Source organism: Strigops habroptila, chromosome Z (genome assembly GCF_004027225.2).
Source record: "Strigops habroptila isolate Jane chromosome Z, bStrHab1.2.pri, whole genome shotgun sequence".
Lineage (NCBI taxonomy): Eukaryota > Metazoa > Chordata > Aves > Psittaciformes > Psittacidae > Strigops > Strigops habroptila.
In genome coordinates, this window is record NC_044302.2 from 91,033,442 (window position 1) to 91,051,268 (window position 17,827).

The 17,827-nt window shown below is 52.7% G+C and overlaps 1 protein-coding gene across 5 annotated transcripts in view; it reads right to left on the reverse strand.

The window, feature by feature from the left end:
- Positions 1–2,263: 2,263 nt before the first annotated feature.
- RUSC2 (RUN and SH3 domain containing 2) overlaps positions 2,264–17,827 on the reverse strand; it is a 52,457-nt gene continuing 36,893 nt past the window's right edge. For 4 of the 5 annotated variants that reach the window (XM_030470145.1, XM_030470143.1, XM_030470144.1 and 1 more), the window contains 10 exons: positions 15,428–16,213; positions 14,772–14,972; positions 13,426–13,569; positions 12,542–12,618; positions 9,783–9,957; positions 8,721–8,826; positions 7,618–7,664; positions 4,994–5,990; positions 4,152–4,325; positions 2,264–3,870 (listed from right to left, as the gene is read on the reverse strand). In XM_030470145.1, the coding sequence (XP_030326005.1) occupies positions 3,690–3,870; positions 4,152–4,325; positions 4,994–5,990; positions 7,618–7,664; positions 8,721–8,826; positions 9,783–9,957; positions 12,542–12,618; positions 13,426–13,569; positions 14,772–14,972; positions 15,428–16,213 (2,888 nt within the window). In that variant the 3' untranslated portion in view covers positions 2,264–3,689. The remainder of the gene's footprint in view (positions 3,871–4,151; positions 4,326–4,993; positions 5,991–7,617; positions 7,665–8,720; positions 8,827–9,782; positions 9,958–12,541; positions 12,619–13,425; positions 13,570–14,771; positions 14,973–15,427; positions 16,214–17,827) is intronic. The other variant, XM_030470147.1, reaches the window with a different exon arrangement.

Below are 17,827 nucleotides of genomic sequence, written 5' to 3' on the forward strand. Positions count from 1 at the left end.
TGTTCCTGACATCCTGGCTCAGCCATAGGGTTCCCCTTCTGAAGACAGCTCTCTTGCTGTGGCTGCAGACCCCCAGGGCTTTGTGCTCACTCTGGGGCTGCCTGTCCTGATTTCATGCGCATCCCCATCCCACCTCTCCCTGTATGTCCTGCCCAAATGTGCCTTCCCACCTCAGCTCTCCCAGCCTGTCCCCAGGGCAGCTTGGCGTTTTGCTAAGGGCTCTTCTTTGCTTCCCACATGCCAGATGCTCCGCTCTCATGGTTTGTTCCCAGACCCCTGCATATCTTTGCTAAGACCTACTCCAAGATCTGCAAGGAGCCCAGGAGCAACTTCCCTGAGCAGCACCTAAGAGCTGCCTACAAGGAGCAGGACTGGAGGGCACTGACACTGCTCCAGGACCCTGCACAGTTTACATGAGATTGGCAGGACTGACTGTGCATGTTGCTGCTGGTCCAGAGCTGCCCCTGGCCTCGCTCTGCACCTCAGGACATACAAGGTGGGCACTGGTGGTGGAGTGGCAGTGATGCTGGGTTGTACTGGTGCTGGGGTGGGAACTGGTGCTGGGGTGATGACTGCTCTGCCCTGTGCCTGTGGTGGGCACGGGAACATGAGACTGGCCCTGGCAGGCAGCCTGCAACCAGGATGTTGGGAAGGGACTTTAGTTGGTGCAATAAAGAGGCCGGGGACTTCCACTGTTAGCTGGAGAAGAGCTGCTGCATTTGGGTTCAGGAAAGTACCCGGGAGAGGTCATGCACACAAGAAGACCATCTTCCTGCTCCCATCTCCTCCAGAGGTGCTCACAAGGCTGTGGGCCAGCACTCATGCCTCTGTCCATCGCCATCCACAGCCCACAGCACCCACCTTTCTGCTGAAAGGGTGCCAGGAGATGCTGAGCTTCCTGTGTTGGGGCCCTTGCTGAGCTGCCCTCCTCAAACAAGGGTCAGCTCCTCTTCCCACTCAGTCTGTCCCCAGTGGTACCCCATCACCGTCCCATATCTGACCCTCCATGAGCAGGCCACCAGCAGGGCCACCCGGCCACAGCAGCGTTGCTGTGTGCCTTCCAGCCTCGTGGGCTTCATGCCCTATGGCCACTTCCTAACCGGGACAGGCCAACAGCCACCACCATGACCTGCCTGAGTTTAGCCAGATGACCCTGAACAAGACTTCAGCAGCAGCAATCCCAAATGCAACCTCTGACATCCTGCATCCCCTGCATCCAAGGCTGCCTGGGAAGCAAGCACCCAGAGAGCTGCTCCAAGACGGAGCAGGGATTTACAGGCAGCTGTAAATCCCCTCTCCTGCCCCAGGGCTGACTCAACATCATGCAGCACACAGTCCTCTTCCCCATTTGAGCCAGCTAGTGCATGTGTGGAGAACAGCCTGGCTGTGTGTAATTTGTAAACAGCCCTGACCACCATCCCCTCTGAGAGGTTAACTAAACCATCCCATGTGCCAGCCCTGGCTGCTCCATGCCTCTCCAAGCCAGGACTAGGGCTTATGCTGCTTCATTTATGGATTTTTGGTTTTTTCAGCTTTTTTGACTCCCTCTACCGCTGCAGACTGTTTGTCCACATCGATACAACAAACTCCAGTGTGGTGTCCTTGCAGCAAATGCCAGAGCCTCAGGCAGAGCTTTTCTCTTCTCTTGGGAGCTACTGGGGTGTAAAGTGAAGAGATGGGCTCTCAGGGCTAATTCCTGCTGGACTTGGAAATCCAATACTTGTGCAAGTCTAAGTTTAAAAGCCCTGGAGCCCTTCCTTACGCGTGGCCTGCAGCCACTGATTGTCATGGCCAGGTTGTTCCAGGCCCTGGGTCCCAGTCCCCTAGCCCATCCTTCACCTCCTCCTTCCTTTGCTGCTCAGGGTTTCCTCCTGCTGCCCACAGATTACAAGTTCCAGTGTGGCTGCATTTATGGACACCTTACAACACTCTGAACACCTTAGAGAAGAAGACGCCAAAGTGAAATGGTATGAGCTCCACTACCTGGGCCCCTGTGAGCATGCAAAAGGAACAAAGGTAAGGAACCCTGAACAATGCTGCCTTCCCAAGATATACCATCATCCGGTGATGTGATGTAGCCCCCCTCCCCAACCTAAACAGACAGGTTTGATAGCTGAGAGTAACCTGTCTCCTTCTGAAGGTCTGGTGTTGGTTGTGGTGGAGGCAGGACAAAGCCTGCGGTACAGACCTGTGCAGTGTCCCAGCACAGGTAACCGTCAGACCCGTTCCAGGGATGAGCTGAAATCACAAGGCTGGGCAGCAGTGAGCTCAATCAGCACCTTTTTTATTAATATGCATCATAAATAAAGAAATAAATAAAGGTGAGACACCTTGTTCTAACAGGGAAATACAAATTAAATATGGTGTAACGTCCACTAAACGATGTACAAGCAGGAGGTAACCTTGCAAGACCAGGGTCCCTTGCCATGGGGAAGCCAGCCCAGGCATGATGCTGCAAGCAGCATCAACCCAGCCAAGGCACCAAATACTGGCATGGCCTTCCATTAACACTTTTCCACCTGATGGGCCAATGTAGATCCCCATCCCAACAGGTGGCATAAACATGGCAAGGAAAGGGTTGACTGGCATTGCGTCTACTGAACACCCCAGGATCCCCAGCAGCCCCTTCTGCTCGTGCACAACATTTGTCCCTCCCACCCCACAGCATTGCTCACCAAGACCAGAAACCCTATGCCAAGGGGACCACCGCCCCTCCCTCCCCAGCTCCCCGTCTCCCTCTGGGAGCACCCTCCAATCTACCTGCTGGGAGCACTGCCCCCAATGCCAAAGAACATCCCTAGCCCAGTCAGGGACCCTGCCCTCACCCCCTCCCCTCTAACCTCCCTCCTCTGAGCATCCCAGGGCTTCCCAGGCTCCCTGCTCAGCATGGAGAGCACAGGACCACCGCCCAAAGCACCCATCTCCACATAAGGTGGCACTACCCATCCCAGACCTACATAACACTGAACATCCATGCTCCTTCCTCAGGACCCAACGCGCCCCTTTGCTCTGCACGCCCACTTGTACCCCGTCCCTATCCCCAGGCCAGGCACAGCCCTGCAGCGTGGCAGTGTCAGGCCACTTGGCCAGGTACAACGCAGCAGGAACCACTATAACACGTTAGCACAGGGCTGCTCCAGTGTGGGGGAGCCTCCCTTGCAGCCCCTAATCAAACCACCATGCAACCCATCAGCCCAGACTTGCAAAGACCTTGCCAATGCACGGTGTTCCCAACCCTGTGGCTGATGATGCCAGGGATGCTGATGGCTGCAGATGGCACTGCCACCCCCAGGAAAGGGACAGCCAGCATTCTACACCCTCCAGCATGAATCTGAGCTGGGGTGCTGCCCTGGAAGAGTCTGCTTGGGTTCCTGCTATGTACAAGTCCATGGCCTATGGGTGTAGGAGATGGTGGGGGGTGGAGGGGGGTTCAGGTGGTCCCCGGTGTGGCTGCATGCACGGCAATGCCTGGCAATACAAGGTGCAGCTTGCAGAAGACCCTGGGGGCCGAGTCGACCTTTGGCAGCTGCATGAGGAGGAGCAAGAAGGAACCACCTACGGTTACTGTATTCTGTAATGGCATGAAAGGTAAGAAACTAGCAAGAAGCTGTGTCTGTTCCCCTGGCAGGGTGGGCTTTCCCAGAGGAGCCTAAGCAGCCCCTGGTACTGTGCTTGGCTCCCCAGCCACGTTAATAGTCCTCATCCTCTGGGTGGGTGACATACATGATGGGAACCAGTCCCTCCTCGGAGCCGAGACTGCACTGCAGCCAGTCACCATCCACCTTGGAGATGACCTGCAGGATATCCCCTTTGTTGAAGCTCAGCTGTCCTGCCTCGGTGGCAATGTGATGGCAAAGAGCTTTCACCTTGCTGCAGGCAGAGGGAGGGAAATGTTAGCTCACCGCAGGACACTCACCCCAGGGACCACCACAGGCACAGAGGAGTGAGGAAAACACCTCCTGCCTCCCTCCCAACCAGGCTCCCAGCTCCCCTCACTTCCAGATTGCAGTGGCGCGGCTGGATGCACAAGCTGCATCCCTGCCCCAAACCATCCCCTGGTCCACCAGTACAAAGGGGCAAAGCAAGCTGCACAGGCAGAGCCATGACAACCCCAAACCACCACGTCCCAGCACCACAGGGTGACAACTCACCAGGCAGGGTGAGGAGACAGCCCCCGCGCCGGCCGTGCTGCAGGGGGCTCTTCAGATGGCTCTGGCTGAGGGTGCTCCGGCTCAGGAGCTGCTTCTCGCCACATGCTTGCCCCAACAGTCTGGGCCACCAGCTGGAATACAGACTTGTCCAAGCTCAGCCAGCCGGAAGGCAACCTGACAAGAGAGAGACAGAAGCAGGTAGTGGCAGGGAAGTGTACTTGGAGGCAAGGAGCAGCCACTGTCATGCCTTAGAGGTCTGGCTCCATGCGCTGCGGTTCCCAGTCTGTCTCTGGGAGACACACCATCAGCATCCTCCAGGCACACCATAGCCTAGACTGGGAAGGACATTTCTGGTGTCCATAGAAGAGGTAAGGGTAGAGATGGAGAGCCAGTGTGAGGAGGTCTCAGCTACATGGGGTAACCTCATGCCTCCTCCTGCTCACCCGTTGTGCGCAAGAGGGATGGCTCCATGTTCTGTTCTCCATATGTTTTTAGGAGGGGTGAGGTGATGATGGGGGCCATGCAGCAGGGTCCCTTCCCCTAGAGAGGGGGCTTAGGAGCTGAGCCAGTGGTAGAGCTCAGGCAGAAGAGGAAAGCCATGAGGTGAATCAGGCAAAGGTAGGAGTCAAGGGGAATGACGGTGTAGGAGGAATTAAGGCAGGCCAGCAGGCTGGCAGGGGTGGGCAGGGATGACAGACCTCTGTTCACACACTGCCTCTGATGTACCACCACAGTACATGGCCCAGTAGTTGGCTATTGGCCTGGCTTCCACTTGTACTGCTGCAATGCCAGCAGGGAGGGTTAACCAGCCCTTCCCAGCCCCAAGACATCCCTACCCTTACCTGTTAGGCTGCCTGGGTTCTTTTTGCACCTTCCTGGACCCAAACAAGTGCCCCCACTTGATGGGCTGGCTGCTCTCTGATGCACTGGGGCTGCTCTCCTCTTGGGGGGCTGCTGCTGCTGCTCCCACTCTTTGCTGAGTCCCAGCCTCCTTGTCCTTGCTGCGCTTCAGCTCTGTAACCACCGAGTCTGGGGGGCTGCCCATCCAGAAGGGCCAGCTCCGTTCTTTCACCTCTTCGCTTACTGGTACTTGCTGGGGCTTTTCCAAGGGTTCTTCCATAACTTCAGGACTTGGCTTGCTGGCAGCCTTGGGCCTCTCCTCCAAGTTGCCCTCAGCAATGGGGCAAGCCTCTGCACCTTCTACCACCCCTTCGCGAGGAGGTGGTGCCTTGTGGGTCTCCACTGACCTGGGCACAGTGTTCAAAGCCTTCTTCTTCTTCTCATACCGGATGAACTTCGAGCCTTCAGCTGAGCCCTCGATGTAAATCTGAGAACTCTGCATGAGCTGGTACCACCAGCCCGCCTGCTTGTCCTTCTTCCCTTCCCATGTGCTCTCTCGCATCTTCGTGCTCTCTCGCATCTTCTTCCGCTCTTCTTCCCTGTCACCATCCCCACAGGAAGCTCCTACCCCCTTGACCCTCTCTTTTGCAGCTTGCTGGGGGCTGTGGCCTGGTGAGGTGCCACCATCTCTGGTACCCACTTTGCATGCTTCAGGAGCAGTGCTGCATCCATCCGGATCCTCGCTGCTGCCCCGTGTCCGCATCAGCTGCAGGGTAGAGTGTGCAGAAAGCAGCAGGTCCTGCTTCACACGCAGCAGCTCCTTCTGCTGCTGCTGCTCTTTGCCCATCTGCATCAGGTGGTGTTCGAAAAGGAGGTCTAGGTTGAAGGGCAGCAGAGACAGAGGCTGGAGCAGGAGCAGGAGCTCCTCAAAAAGAGGCTGGCACACGCTGTGAGACAGGCACAAGAAGCCCACCGGCTGGTAGTGTGCCAGGATGATATCTGTAGGGCAAGAGACATTAATTTCAGCAGAGGCCCTTGCCACCTTTGCCAAGCCACCAAGAAGCTGCTGAAGCTGTGGGGAAAGGAGCTGGACACTAGCGTTTAGTCGCAGCTGTGGCTGCAGTGTGAGGCTCAGCACTGGGTCCTGGAGCACCAGATGCCCTGTGAGCTCTCAGCAAACTGGCCCAGATCCTGCTTCCAGTTGTGCCTGCAGCCAGGACCTGCCTGGCAGAGTATCCACCGGGATGACCTCTGCCACAAAATACCGTAGGAACAGGGTACAAACAAAGAGCATCAGTTTTACCCAGAGAAGCTGTGGCTGCCCCATCCCTGGCGGTGTTCAAGACCAGGTTGGATGGGGTCTGGAGCAACCTGCTCTAGTGGAAGGTGTCCCTGCCCGTGGCAGGGGGTTGGAACTGGATGAGCTTTAACATGTTAAATTTCTCTTTCCCACCTCCTGGAGATGAATAAAGAGATGCAGATCTCACCAGTACCAGTCCCCTGCAGAGAGAAGTGGAATGGACAGCTGAACAGTCTTCCCAGGGACCTGGCTGGGCTGAACTGTGGATCCTAACAGAAAATGGACTAGCATTTCAACCTGCAGCATTCATCCTTCACTTCACTTGGCCACATCTGCAGTACCCTCTGCTCCAGATTTATTGTCAGGTCTCACTCCCAGGGACTGAGTTGGGAACAGGATTTGTGAACCCTACAAGATAACAAACTTACACCACAGACAGGACTTGCACCTTACCTCCAACCTCTTTGCTTAGCCTTCATCATCCTGACAGCCCTACCTTTTGCTCACACTTCCAACTTTTAATGGAGGCTAGAAACAGATGGTCTTCTGCTCCAGAAACCCAGGATGCTTTCTCTTGCCACACTGCTCAGTATAAAGGCAAGTCTACTCTCCTGCCTGCTCCAGAAAGAAGTGCTGACTGCCCATGAAAACCTGGGAAATGTCTGCTGCCAGTCCACAAACCTGCCAGAAGATGCTGGGCTCTGCTTGCAGAGCATGGAGCCCTGTGCTGAGCACAGGTTGAGCCAGCAGCAGCCTCTGGGCATCCACCAGGTCAGGGGTGCCTGGGTCGCTGTGCACTTAGCACTCAGTCATGCTGCTTCTAGGCATCAGGCAGCTTGGTTGTGCTGCTGGGTTACGTGCATGCTCTAGAAACATTTCTCGTTGGAAAAAAGCCAGATACATCCAGTAAAATCTGCTTTTTGTTTGTCAGGAGGTTTTCCTTTCCATTTCCATTTCTCATGCCTGAAGGGTTTCAGCTAAGTGTGAGCATCTCCAGCTGCACAAAGCTCTCAGGCACTGGGCAGGGAACACAAATCTGGGGAGGGTTAGATTTGGTCTCCTGTAGGTAGACTGAGGGATCTTCACTGGGAAGGTGATAGCTGCAGCTGGGAAGGATGTGGCTGGCCAGGCTCATGTGGAAGGAGCTGCATGGAGCTTGGACTTCCACCCGGGACTTCCCTGGTACACTGGGACTGTGTACAATCTAGCCTTTCAGCTCAGAGCAGCCTAGGCTGAGAGACCAGCAAGAGAAATGCATGTCCCTCCTGTGCTCTACATTGTGCAGAGTTTGGCACCCACTGCAGCCCACAGCCCTCAGGCTCTTACCTTCATGGTTGTAGAGGTGGTTGAACCAGAACTCCAGGGACCGGATACTGCAGGAAGGGGAAACAAGCAGGGAAAGAAAGAAAGAGTGAAAATCAATTCACCCCGTTCATCCTCGCTGTCCTACGAAAAGGAAGTGTGGCTTTAAAAGGGCATTTACTAGGCACGAACCTGTGAACTGCAAGATCTAGTGAAAGGACAGTATGCACTGACCACGGCCACCCAGCCTGTCATAGAGCCATCCAGTTTGCTTTGCATGAGGCATTGTGCAACTGTATCCCCTAACAGCCACGTTTCCAGCAAATTTCCTCACCATTTAGCTTCTATGTCCTTGGTAGAACTTAGCTTTGCTGAGAGCGGCCCTCATGGAAGAGGCAAATAATCTACAAACGTAAGAACATTGCTGAAGGCTTGGCCCAAAATACGCTGGTATCGTGCCAGCAGGGAGAGCTGGGCCACCCTGGGTAGGGAGAGCAGGGCAATGCTTGCTCCTGCTTGTAAGGGTCCTCCAACATTTGGAGATCTTGGGGACTCCATTGCCACTGTCACAGCTCTTGTTGTGCTCTCTTGTGGAGAGGAGTAGGGAAATACCATCCTAGCAGCACTCAACCCTTCACCAGTAAAAAGACATCACTGGCTTCTTCTGCTTAACACAGAGTGTAGTGTGTGCACTCCTTATCCAACCTTGAAGGGCCAGGCTTGAGTCCTGGACTAGGGCAATTTCTCCTTCAGTGCTTCATGCCCTGGGATTCACTGCAGCTCCAGGAAGCAGTGATTTAAGCTGGGATTTTCAGGAGTAATTTATGTATATGTTATGTCTAACCTTGTATGAACCCTAACAGACAGTCTTCCCACCTAATGCTTTGGGGCTAAAACAAGCTGACAACGTTCTTCAGTGGGCTACAGCCACCCCTTCTCAGCTCTGGCCTGGCAGGGTAGGTTTTGATCCTTCTGGAGTTCCCTGAGGACCACAGCTTCTTCCTTCCCTCACCTACAGCTGCGCAGCAGCTTACCAGGTTTCTTTAGTCCTTTCATTGGTAACTGTGCCTGCCTGGAGCCAAGGACCAGGACAGCGACATTGCAGCCAACTTAAGAAGTCTGCTTACTTGAGGAGGCCAAAGATGAATGCGTTGAACCTCATGCTGTGGTTGGTGAGCTCCGTGTACTGGCTGATCTTGCTATAGAGGCTGTGCAGCAGCTTGGTAGAGGGGCCTGTGGAAGGAAGTAAGATGCTGAGATTAGTTGTGGTCAGCAAATCCAAAACCGCACCACAGGAAGCAGCATCAAGGCAAAGACAGATGCTGGCTGGGTGCCCTTGCCTGTACATGCATTGCCTCTCTGCCGAACACCAAGTTGAGCTCACTCCATCCCAACAGTTAGACTCCACAAGCGAGATGGGTTGTGTTCTGTCTCAAACTGCCACTCCGAAACTTTGGGAGAGTTTCAATAACACCACAAGGACCTGCCTCCCACTCTTCAGGGACAATCACAGTCCTTGGCTCAAAATCAGCAGGTAAACAGAGAATTGTGGTAGGTGGTTATAATCTGGGGTATATGCAGTCACAGAGACAACCACAGAGCTGGAGATTTGCCACAGACAGGCTAGGATACTTCCCAATCGTGGATGTAAGCTCTTCATGATGCAGGAATCAGTGTGGCCCTGCCATCTGTAACCTCAGAAAGGAGTTATCCTGGATGGTATCCACTGGCACAATCCAGGGTGCAGACTGGTGCTAGCCGAGGGTACAGATGTGAGCATGATTGAGCCAAGAGAGCTGTGAGTGCAAATTTACTTGCAGACCAGCCTAAAGCACAACTCTGCCTCATACAGTAGCTGTGCAGGGCTAAAGATGAAGGTCTAGAAACACCCTGCAGACATAGAGGGGGGAAATGGGCATTTTTTTTTGTTTGCTTGTTGTTTTTTTTTTTATTGCCAGGGCCTGTTATAGGAGAACTTGTAAATTTCAGGGTAAATGACAATAAATATTTGGGCAGAAGAGAGCACTGGCTCTCCTGTCTTGCAAGAGAATATCAGGGTGCATCCTGTTCCATGCAAGGAGATGGTTAATAGTCTGCATTCCCATCTTTATAGTCCACCTTCCCCAGTACCTCCCACTACAACACAGGAATACCACAGAACGATAGGCATCACTGCATACCCTCCATACCTAGCTGGGTAGATGCCTCCACCACACTCCAGGGGATGTTCCTCCTTTGGCCAATGATCATGTCTAAGACGTAAGCCTTGAGTCCATCACTCAGAATGTCCCGGACAGCAGGACACAGGTATTTCAGGATGAGGTGCCCCACGTTGGGGCTCACGGAGCTGTTCCCAAGTTTGGCCTAAGGGACAATAGGCAACAAGGGAGAGTGTTGGTAAGTATTCTGCAAGGTACAGATGCATGCAAACAGTCCAGCCCCACTTGCCTGCTGGGCACCCAGCAGGCAATATGCAGGCTAAGATGATGCTAGAAAGCTCCTTGAACAGGCAGGCTCTTCTCCTTCACCTCTGTTGCCTTCTACACCAGTTCTGGATTGATCCTTGCAAAGTCTGCCCCTGGATGGGATAAGGCAACACCTTGGGAAAAGGATATCCCAGTTTGGGAAGAGGATAGATATCCCAACTAGAAAGGATGCCTGATTCTGCATACAAGGCTGTCCTGCTGGAAGAAGAAAAGAGTAGGGCATTTTTCTGCTGCAGATTTTCTTGTTGATATTTTTGAAGCAGGAAACAGCAAGCCATTAAGGAACTACCAGCACTGAGGAGTTAAGGAACACTTAATTCAGTGACATGCCAAGCTATAATTCCTAGGGATTACTATAAATAAACAGGGTGACGGCAAAATGGATGGTCAGAGCTCAGGTTGAGGTGAAGAAGCACGTAGAAGCCCAGCATCAGCAGAGCAGGGGCATATTCTGCTTCATACAGTCGTTGAGCTGCTGAGGGGCCTATCTAAAGGTGTCAGCCCCAGGCCTTGCACGTCATGTTGGTGGTCCAGGCAGTTATGTTCAGTACATAGATTTTACCAGCTGAGCTGGAATTACACTGGCTACTTGGCACAGGTCCATAAAGGCCCTGAACTGAGGCTGAACTTCTGGGTCAGGAATAATCCCATCAGATCCATTGAGCGTGGGAGCATCAGGGACGGGTGCTGCCTTTTCACAGGTGAATGCTCAGCCCTTGGCACACTGATGCACCACAAAACTCCAGGTCAAAACCAAAGTGTTGTCTGGTAATTAAAGGAATGGGGGAATATTGCAAATATTCCCCAAACCAACACTGCAAGAAGACGAAATACAAACTAAAGCCTTAGAAAGCTGCGGGAATCCCAACAGCTCTGTTTACCGTGCACAGCAATCTCTGCATCAGTAACAATTGTAATTAGGGCCAAATTACCCTGCACTCTGAGATAAGATTGAATGGCCTTGGAATCTGTCCCAGTCAGGTTTCTTCTTGGAGATGGCACTCCGGAGCAGTTGTCATGTCCAAATACTGTCACATTGTTGTCCCAGAATCCCCTGACTGAAGCAGAGCGCTCGCCATTGAGAGGAGGCACCACTGGTTTACATTGAGAATGGAATTTGCCATAGTGATAACAGAGTCTGGCTGATTAACAACATCGCTTAGAAAAACGAGACTTTTTATAAGCAATATATTAATATATTCCTACTAACTAACTTAACCTTGGACGAAGACCTAGATGACTGATAAAGGGAGAACATCTGCAGCAAAAGATGCTAAAGACAGAAGAAGTACTAGAAAAACAAATAGACAACAAGAAATGGCAGTAACTCCGTGAAAGTTATAGCTGACAGGGGAAGGTTACGACCACTGACTCAATTCAGGATTGTTCAGGAGCTTGTTCCCCCCACACCATCATGTGTGCTAATTTGCATGGCAAGCAAGAACAATATACCCAATAGAAGACAGAGTACTGATAAATCATATATTTGGTAACTTCTAACCAATGAAAAGTCATTTCTTTGTTCTCTGAAATGTACATAACCTGATGTACACAAACCTAAGGTGTGCTAGCTTTGTGGAGCTTGCACCTAGCACCCTATTTTGCACAATAGCTGACAATAAAATACTTGTTTGCACACCAGGAAATGATCCCACTTTTGGGACAATGCCATGACCATGCTGGGAGCCACAAGACTGCAAACACTACCTGGCACAAATAGAAGCCAACTTGCTCTGCTTCTATGTTATTATGCTATTTCAGAAATGGGAGACAAGGGGAACACAGGCCAAAGACAGCCAGCCCCACGGGTAACCTAGATGCACTCTGAAGCCAGTGGGTTCATGGTAGGGGCCTTGGGGGGATGCCCACCTGCTCCAGATGAGCAGTGAGTCATGCACTTTTTTATCATTATGGAGCCCTGTGACACATTGAGGGACTGGGGACACAGAACAGAATCAGGGGATCGTGGAGGAAGGAGACACAACTCTCCAATGTATGAGAAAAAAGAGCTAGCTTACTGCATCCTACCAGAAGTCCTGCTGTTTGGTATTCTTTCTTATAAAGAGCCACGAGTAAGTATGCAAGAAAGAGTCAAACCAGAGCAAACATATATAATACTTGCCTTTAATACTCTTGCAGCCTACAACTACTTTCAACTCAGAAACTCCCTACGCTGGAAATTTTTCCTGTATGTTTAGTGGACCTCATTGAATTTCCCTTCCCTGTTTTTTCTGATCTTCTCTTAAAACCACGTACCCTTTTAGCATCCCCAGCACGATGCAGCGAGACCTGTCATAGATTCACTATCTGCTGCATGGCGTACTATCAATCACCTTTGTTTCGTTTATTCTTGGTACTACTACCTTCACTGGATATCCTGCAAGTTTTGATTGGAAGATAATGGAAACACAATCTTTCTCCATCCTCTCCATGTCACTCGTGATGTTGAAATCAAGACATACCTTCACCCCTGGATCCCTGCTGGTTCCAAAGTGAGCCACAATGAGGTCAACAGCAGTGTTGATTGCCTTCACCAGACCTAGAGGGAAAGAAAAAGTCAAGAGAGGTGCCTGAGGGGTTTCTAGGACAGACCCTGACTGAACATTTCATGAAGAAATCAGGCAGGACCATTTCAAACCCATGTAGTGCATGTGCCCGCTCTGCCAAAAACACACAGAGCCTCTCCTAACTCCTCATCAGGATATCCCTTACCTCTGAAAAGATACCAAATCAGCTGTGAACAACTCAGCTCCCAGCCTTGCCTCTAGCATGGGTCTCATCACAGCCATATCTTGTCCTGCTTTGAAATCCTTTATCCCACCCTTTTACATAAACAATTTACCATGTAGGTCCAAGCAAACCTTTTAAACTACAAAATCTCAAGCCAGCACATCTGTAGCATCACACAGGTACACAGGTCTACTCCTGTGTACTACGTCCTGTGTACTGAGACAGGGGTAGTAGCACACCCTGCCTTAGGGTCATACTTCTCTGCCTGCTTGCTCTCTTTCTTGTGGCCTTATGATCCTTTCTAATCATACTTCCTGGGACAAGCAGCTCAAACATACTCCGTGGCACACTGCATGGTGCAGAGACCACAAGAACCTGCCATGAAAACAGCCGTCAGTCCAGGGGCATGTATTTATGGTACCGCAGAAAAGAAGGACAGGGAAAGAAAGTGTTATGTCTACAGAGGTGAGGTGAGATGAGATGAGATGAGAGGAGATGAGAGAAGAGGAGAAGAGAGGAGATGAGAGGAGAGGAGATGAGAGGAGATGAGACAGAGAGAAGCACTGTTCACCATACACTGCTATGTCACACTCTCATGTGAGACTCAGGGACTCACCCTTCTTCTGCAGCAAGTCAATGGAGATGGACTCTGTGTTGCCATCTGGGGAGAGGCAGAACTCAGCCGGGGGTTTCTCTGCTAGTGAGAAGTAGTCAGGGAAGAAGTCAGTGTAGGTGAGCTGAAGTTGCTTCATAGACTGTCCTGCAGGGCCAACACAGGGGAGAGAAGGATCACTCATAAATCCTTATACCAAAGCCTCTTCCACACTGTTTGCTTTTCCCAGAAGGAACCTGCACCAGCTGCAGCCTTCAGTAGCCTGTCCAAGGCTGGGACAACAACGCTACAGGCTTGTTACTCTCCCAGCAATGGTTTGCAATGTACAGTTCAACCCACAGCCCTCCCAACAACTAGCTACAGCTTCACTGCAGGCCCATGGACACTGGGAGATGCTGTGGGAGATTCATCTTCATGAGCTGGTGCTAGGGGACACCTTGCTGCACCGTAGTCTAAGGGCTGCTGTGTGGATCGCCCCAGCAAGTGGGGTCACAAGTAGAGCAGAGAGAACCCTACTTGTTATACAAAGGCATCCACAGGCAACAAACTCCTTGTTTTCTGCCTGTTCCCTGGGATGGTCTCTGTTTTCAAGGGGTGACATCTGCAGGTGCTCTTTAATGTGCTCAGTTTCCATTTGCTTGATTCCCCAGCCCTGTGCTAGGCATCTTCCCATAAAGGAGGGATGGGGAAACTGCTTAGGTTGGCAAAGTGAGGTGCAGAGCTTTCGGAAATTTGCTCCGTGACTTAAGGCTGGCCTGAAGAATGCTCTCCCTCCCACAGATAGACCACACTGCTCTTCCCAGAGGACTCTCAAAAGCAGCCTGTCCCTCTCAGCCCTTCCTGCACAGGTTTTGTAGGACAGGGAAGACTGTAAGGGCAATTCACAGAGAAGACAGAGCTCCATAGAGCCCTACAGTGCTGCCAGCTGCCCATGAAAGCTACAGCTTAGCATGATGCCAGTGTTGAGGCAGATGGGCAGACACTGTAGGGCACAGGCACAAGATCTCCAAGGGCCACAGCTCCTGTGTGAGACATGAAGTACAAGCTGGACATAGTCCAGGAGCACTTGCTGAGGTCTGAGCAGGGTCTTGGGCCATTCACTTTTCCTTCAATCCATCCTGAGGATGGACCTGGCTGCTCTCAGGTCATGGAGAAGGGATGCTCCACACAGGTTATACCCATCACTGAGGTAATTTTCACCTTCCTCTTGTACCCTCGGCGCCACTGTGAGCAGATGCATCATCCTCCCTGCTCTGAGCAGGATGAAGCCAGGCTGAAGCCCAAAGGGATACTGACCCTGAGCCCCAAGGACACCCTCTAAACCCCCCCAGCAGAAAGGTGTTGCGCACCGTTCAGCTTGCAGTGGAAATGGCTGTTGTTCAGAGCGCCAGGAAGCTCAAAGATGGGGTTCCCCCGGTTCAGCCGAGGCTCTTGCTGCCTCCTGTCAAGGCTGCCTGCTAAGCTGGGCAGCCCTGAAACGCGGTCCAGACCCAAGGGGTTCCTCCGCCTGTACTCGCGCCACTTCAGCGCTTGGGGAGAGAGGTGGTTCGCTAGGATGCCGCAGGCAGTGAGCACCAAATGGGAGGATGTGAGCAGACGTGGAAGGGAAATGGGGAGAGAAAAGATGAGAAAGAGGAAGGACAGAGAAAGAGAGAGCACATTAGTTAAAAGTCCAGCAGTGTTTATGTTAGCACACATGCATGGAGAGAGGTGGAAGCCACAGCCTGGCAGAGCAGGGCAGGAGCCTGGGTGGCCTTATGGCTGTGGGCACAGAAGGAGAAGGTTTGGGGTGCAAGCACCTGGCATGGGGTGCTGTAAGATCAGCAGCGGATGCTGCCCTTTCAGAGACACACAATGTAGGAGTCGGGACTGGAAAAACATGCTTTTAGTGTAGGACTTTCTTTTGAAGCCAAGTGTTCGGGCAATTTTGCCCTGGGCTGTGGTACTACAGGGAGCAGCCATAGCCATAGGGAGCTGGAGATGTTCCTGTCAGACGGGTACCTACCATTGACAGGTCGTATGCCCATGCTGCTCAGGGGACCAGAACTGCCGGTGTCACTGCCACTTCTCCAGTGGGGGGGATCTGCATGGCCTCCTACTCTGCTCATACCACCCGCTGAGAGGGGCGGCAGGGACCCACTGTGGAGTCGGTACTCAGAGAGCGGTAGGCTTCGCTCCATCGCTGCCTCCTTCTTGGGAACCAGCTTGGGGTTCTCCTTTTGCCTCAGGGCTTCAGCTTTGGTGGCTTGGGAGGGCTGCACAGCACTGACAGCAGGGGAAGACCTTGTGGGAAGCAGGCTGGCAGAGATGGGGCAGGACCTGCTCCTGGGAGGCTGGGTCTCTTCAGCTCTTTCCACGGTGGGCGAGGAAGAGGAGTCCACGCTTTGAAAGAAAGGCACGTTGCATCGCACGGGAGAGTAACTGCCCAGGGGGGATGGCCGGGTTGTCTCGGGGGCAGGCTTCTTAATGCTGCTGTCATTGCGGGATGCAGCTCCATCCACTGAGCGCTGGGTCAGCAGCGTGCTGTGGGCTTGGCTCCCTGACGCCGCTGCCTGCTCTGCCGAGGTGGTCGAGGCTGAGCACTGGGCATTGGAGGAGATCTGCTGGCTGGCAGGCCGGCTGCTGGACAAGCTGTAGAGTTGGGAGAGGCTGGAAGCAAAATGGCTGTGCAGGGCACGGGCCTTGGGTGGCTTGCTGAAATGGTGCTGGAAAACAAAGGGCTGGATGGGCAGAGTCGTGGGACGCTGGTCCTTGCTGTAGCGTACCACGGGCTTGCTGTCTGTGCCACCACCTTTGGGAAGAGAAAGGGGGACAAAGATGGGTAGAGGGACAAGCATGGTAACACCAACAGATCACAGGCAAAAGGGAACGCACTGTCAGCTTCAGGAGGATGAGCTAGAGGCCAGTAGCACGTGCAGAGCAGTTCAAGGCTCAACTGGTTACACAGATCATGAGCTAGCAGGGGAAAGACATGTGGCCCCAAAAGCAGAGTTTCTAGCTGCTGACAGCTGTGTGAGAGAGTAGAACACTGCACCAAGAGCTTAGCTCCCCTGGCTGGGTCACCAGCTTCACATTCCTTGCCTAACCCTTGCTCCCAGGACAGCACAAAGTCGTGGCCCCAGTGCCTTGCCCTCAACCTGCCTTCACCCAGGCAGTGCCACAAAGACATGGCCCAATACGCTGTGGTACAGCAACATCTATTATCCTGAAGATAACACATGCTGAGAATTCACCCAGCTGAGCACAAGCATTGCATGCAATAGCACTGCAGCTCTGCATCCCATGTTGCACTTGGTGCTGTCAGAAAGGCTGCTGGATTTCCCTTCTCCCTCCCTCTTCTTTCCCTGTAATTGTTCCCCCTCTGAACACACAATTCCCTTCATCCCCCTGCCTGTGCCAGACCTAAATCAGGACCCAGCAGGCAGAGAAGAGCTTCCATTGCTGGAAAGCAAAGGTCTGCTCCAGCAAATTATGGACAGTGATGTCCTAAGGGAGTGTTCTGGGCTGATCTCCTATGTATGCATGCCTCCAGCTCCTGGTGGGGCCACAATATCCTAAGGGACACCACAGAAGTGTGACACACTGTGCACACAGTGCGCAACACATACAACACTGAGTGCACACATGGGCTGCTGGGATTCCTGATCACCAGCAGTGCCACATCCCAGTGCAGTGTTGCACCTTCTCCCTTGTTTCCTCCTGACTCACTCAGCCCATCGCAAATCCTGGGACAAAGGACTCATCCTAAGCACGGTCCTGGTGTTACCTGCTGCCTGTGGGATGTGCTAGGCCTCTCTCGCCATAACTAGCTTTTACTAGGGCTTGTTTTCCTTCTAGTCCATTCTCAGACCCCTTAGGCTTGCATGCTGCTCTCAGCTGGAGCAAGGCACCTCTGCCTCTATTTCCAGCTGCAGGCAGGAGCTTTCTGCACAGCACTGCTGCCTGCCTTGCTATCATGGTGCAGAGGGAGGGACCCAAGCACAGGGGCTGGGATATACACACTGCTGGGATATATTGCCCTGAGAGCTCCTATCTGCCCTCTCCTCCCTGAGCAGCTCTTGCTCCTTCCAAGTGCTTCCTCTGCGATCCAAGAGGGCTGTTCCCATGCTGCCTTCTCCCAGCAGAGACCTGCCTTCTCTGCCACCCCACACTTAGCACACATTCAAGACTCAATAAACAAACTAGACAGTACCTAAAAAACTCTGGCTCTAAAGGCCAAAATCTCTCCCACACCTGCCATGGCAATGAATGTCATGTTCTTCCTACCTCCTGCCAGAAATCTTCAGGGCATTAAATTGACACAGTCTGATCCTTGGCATGTTAAAGTGTATCTACTGCAGCAGTCTGGTCAGAGGCATTATAGACAAGAACTGTCTAGGGCAGAGATAGATGTCTACCATGCCGG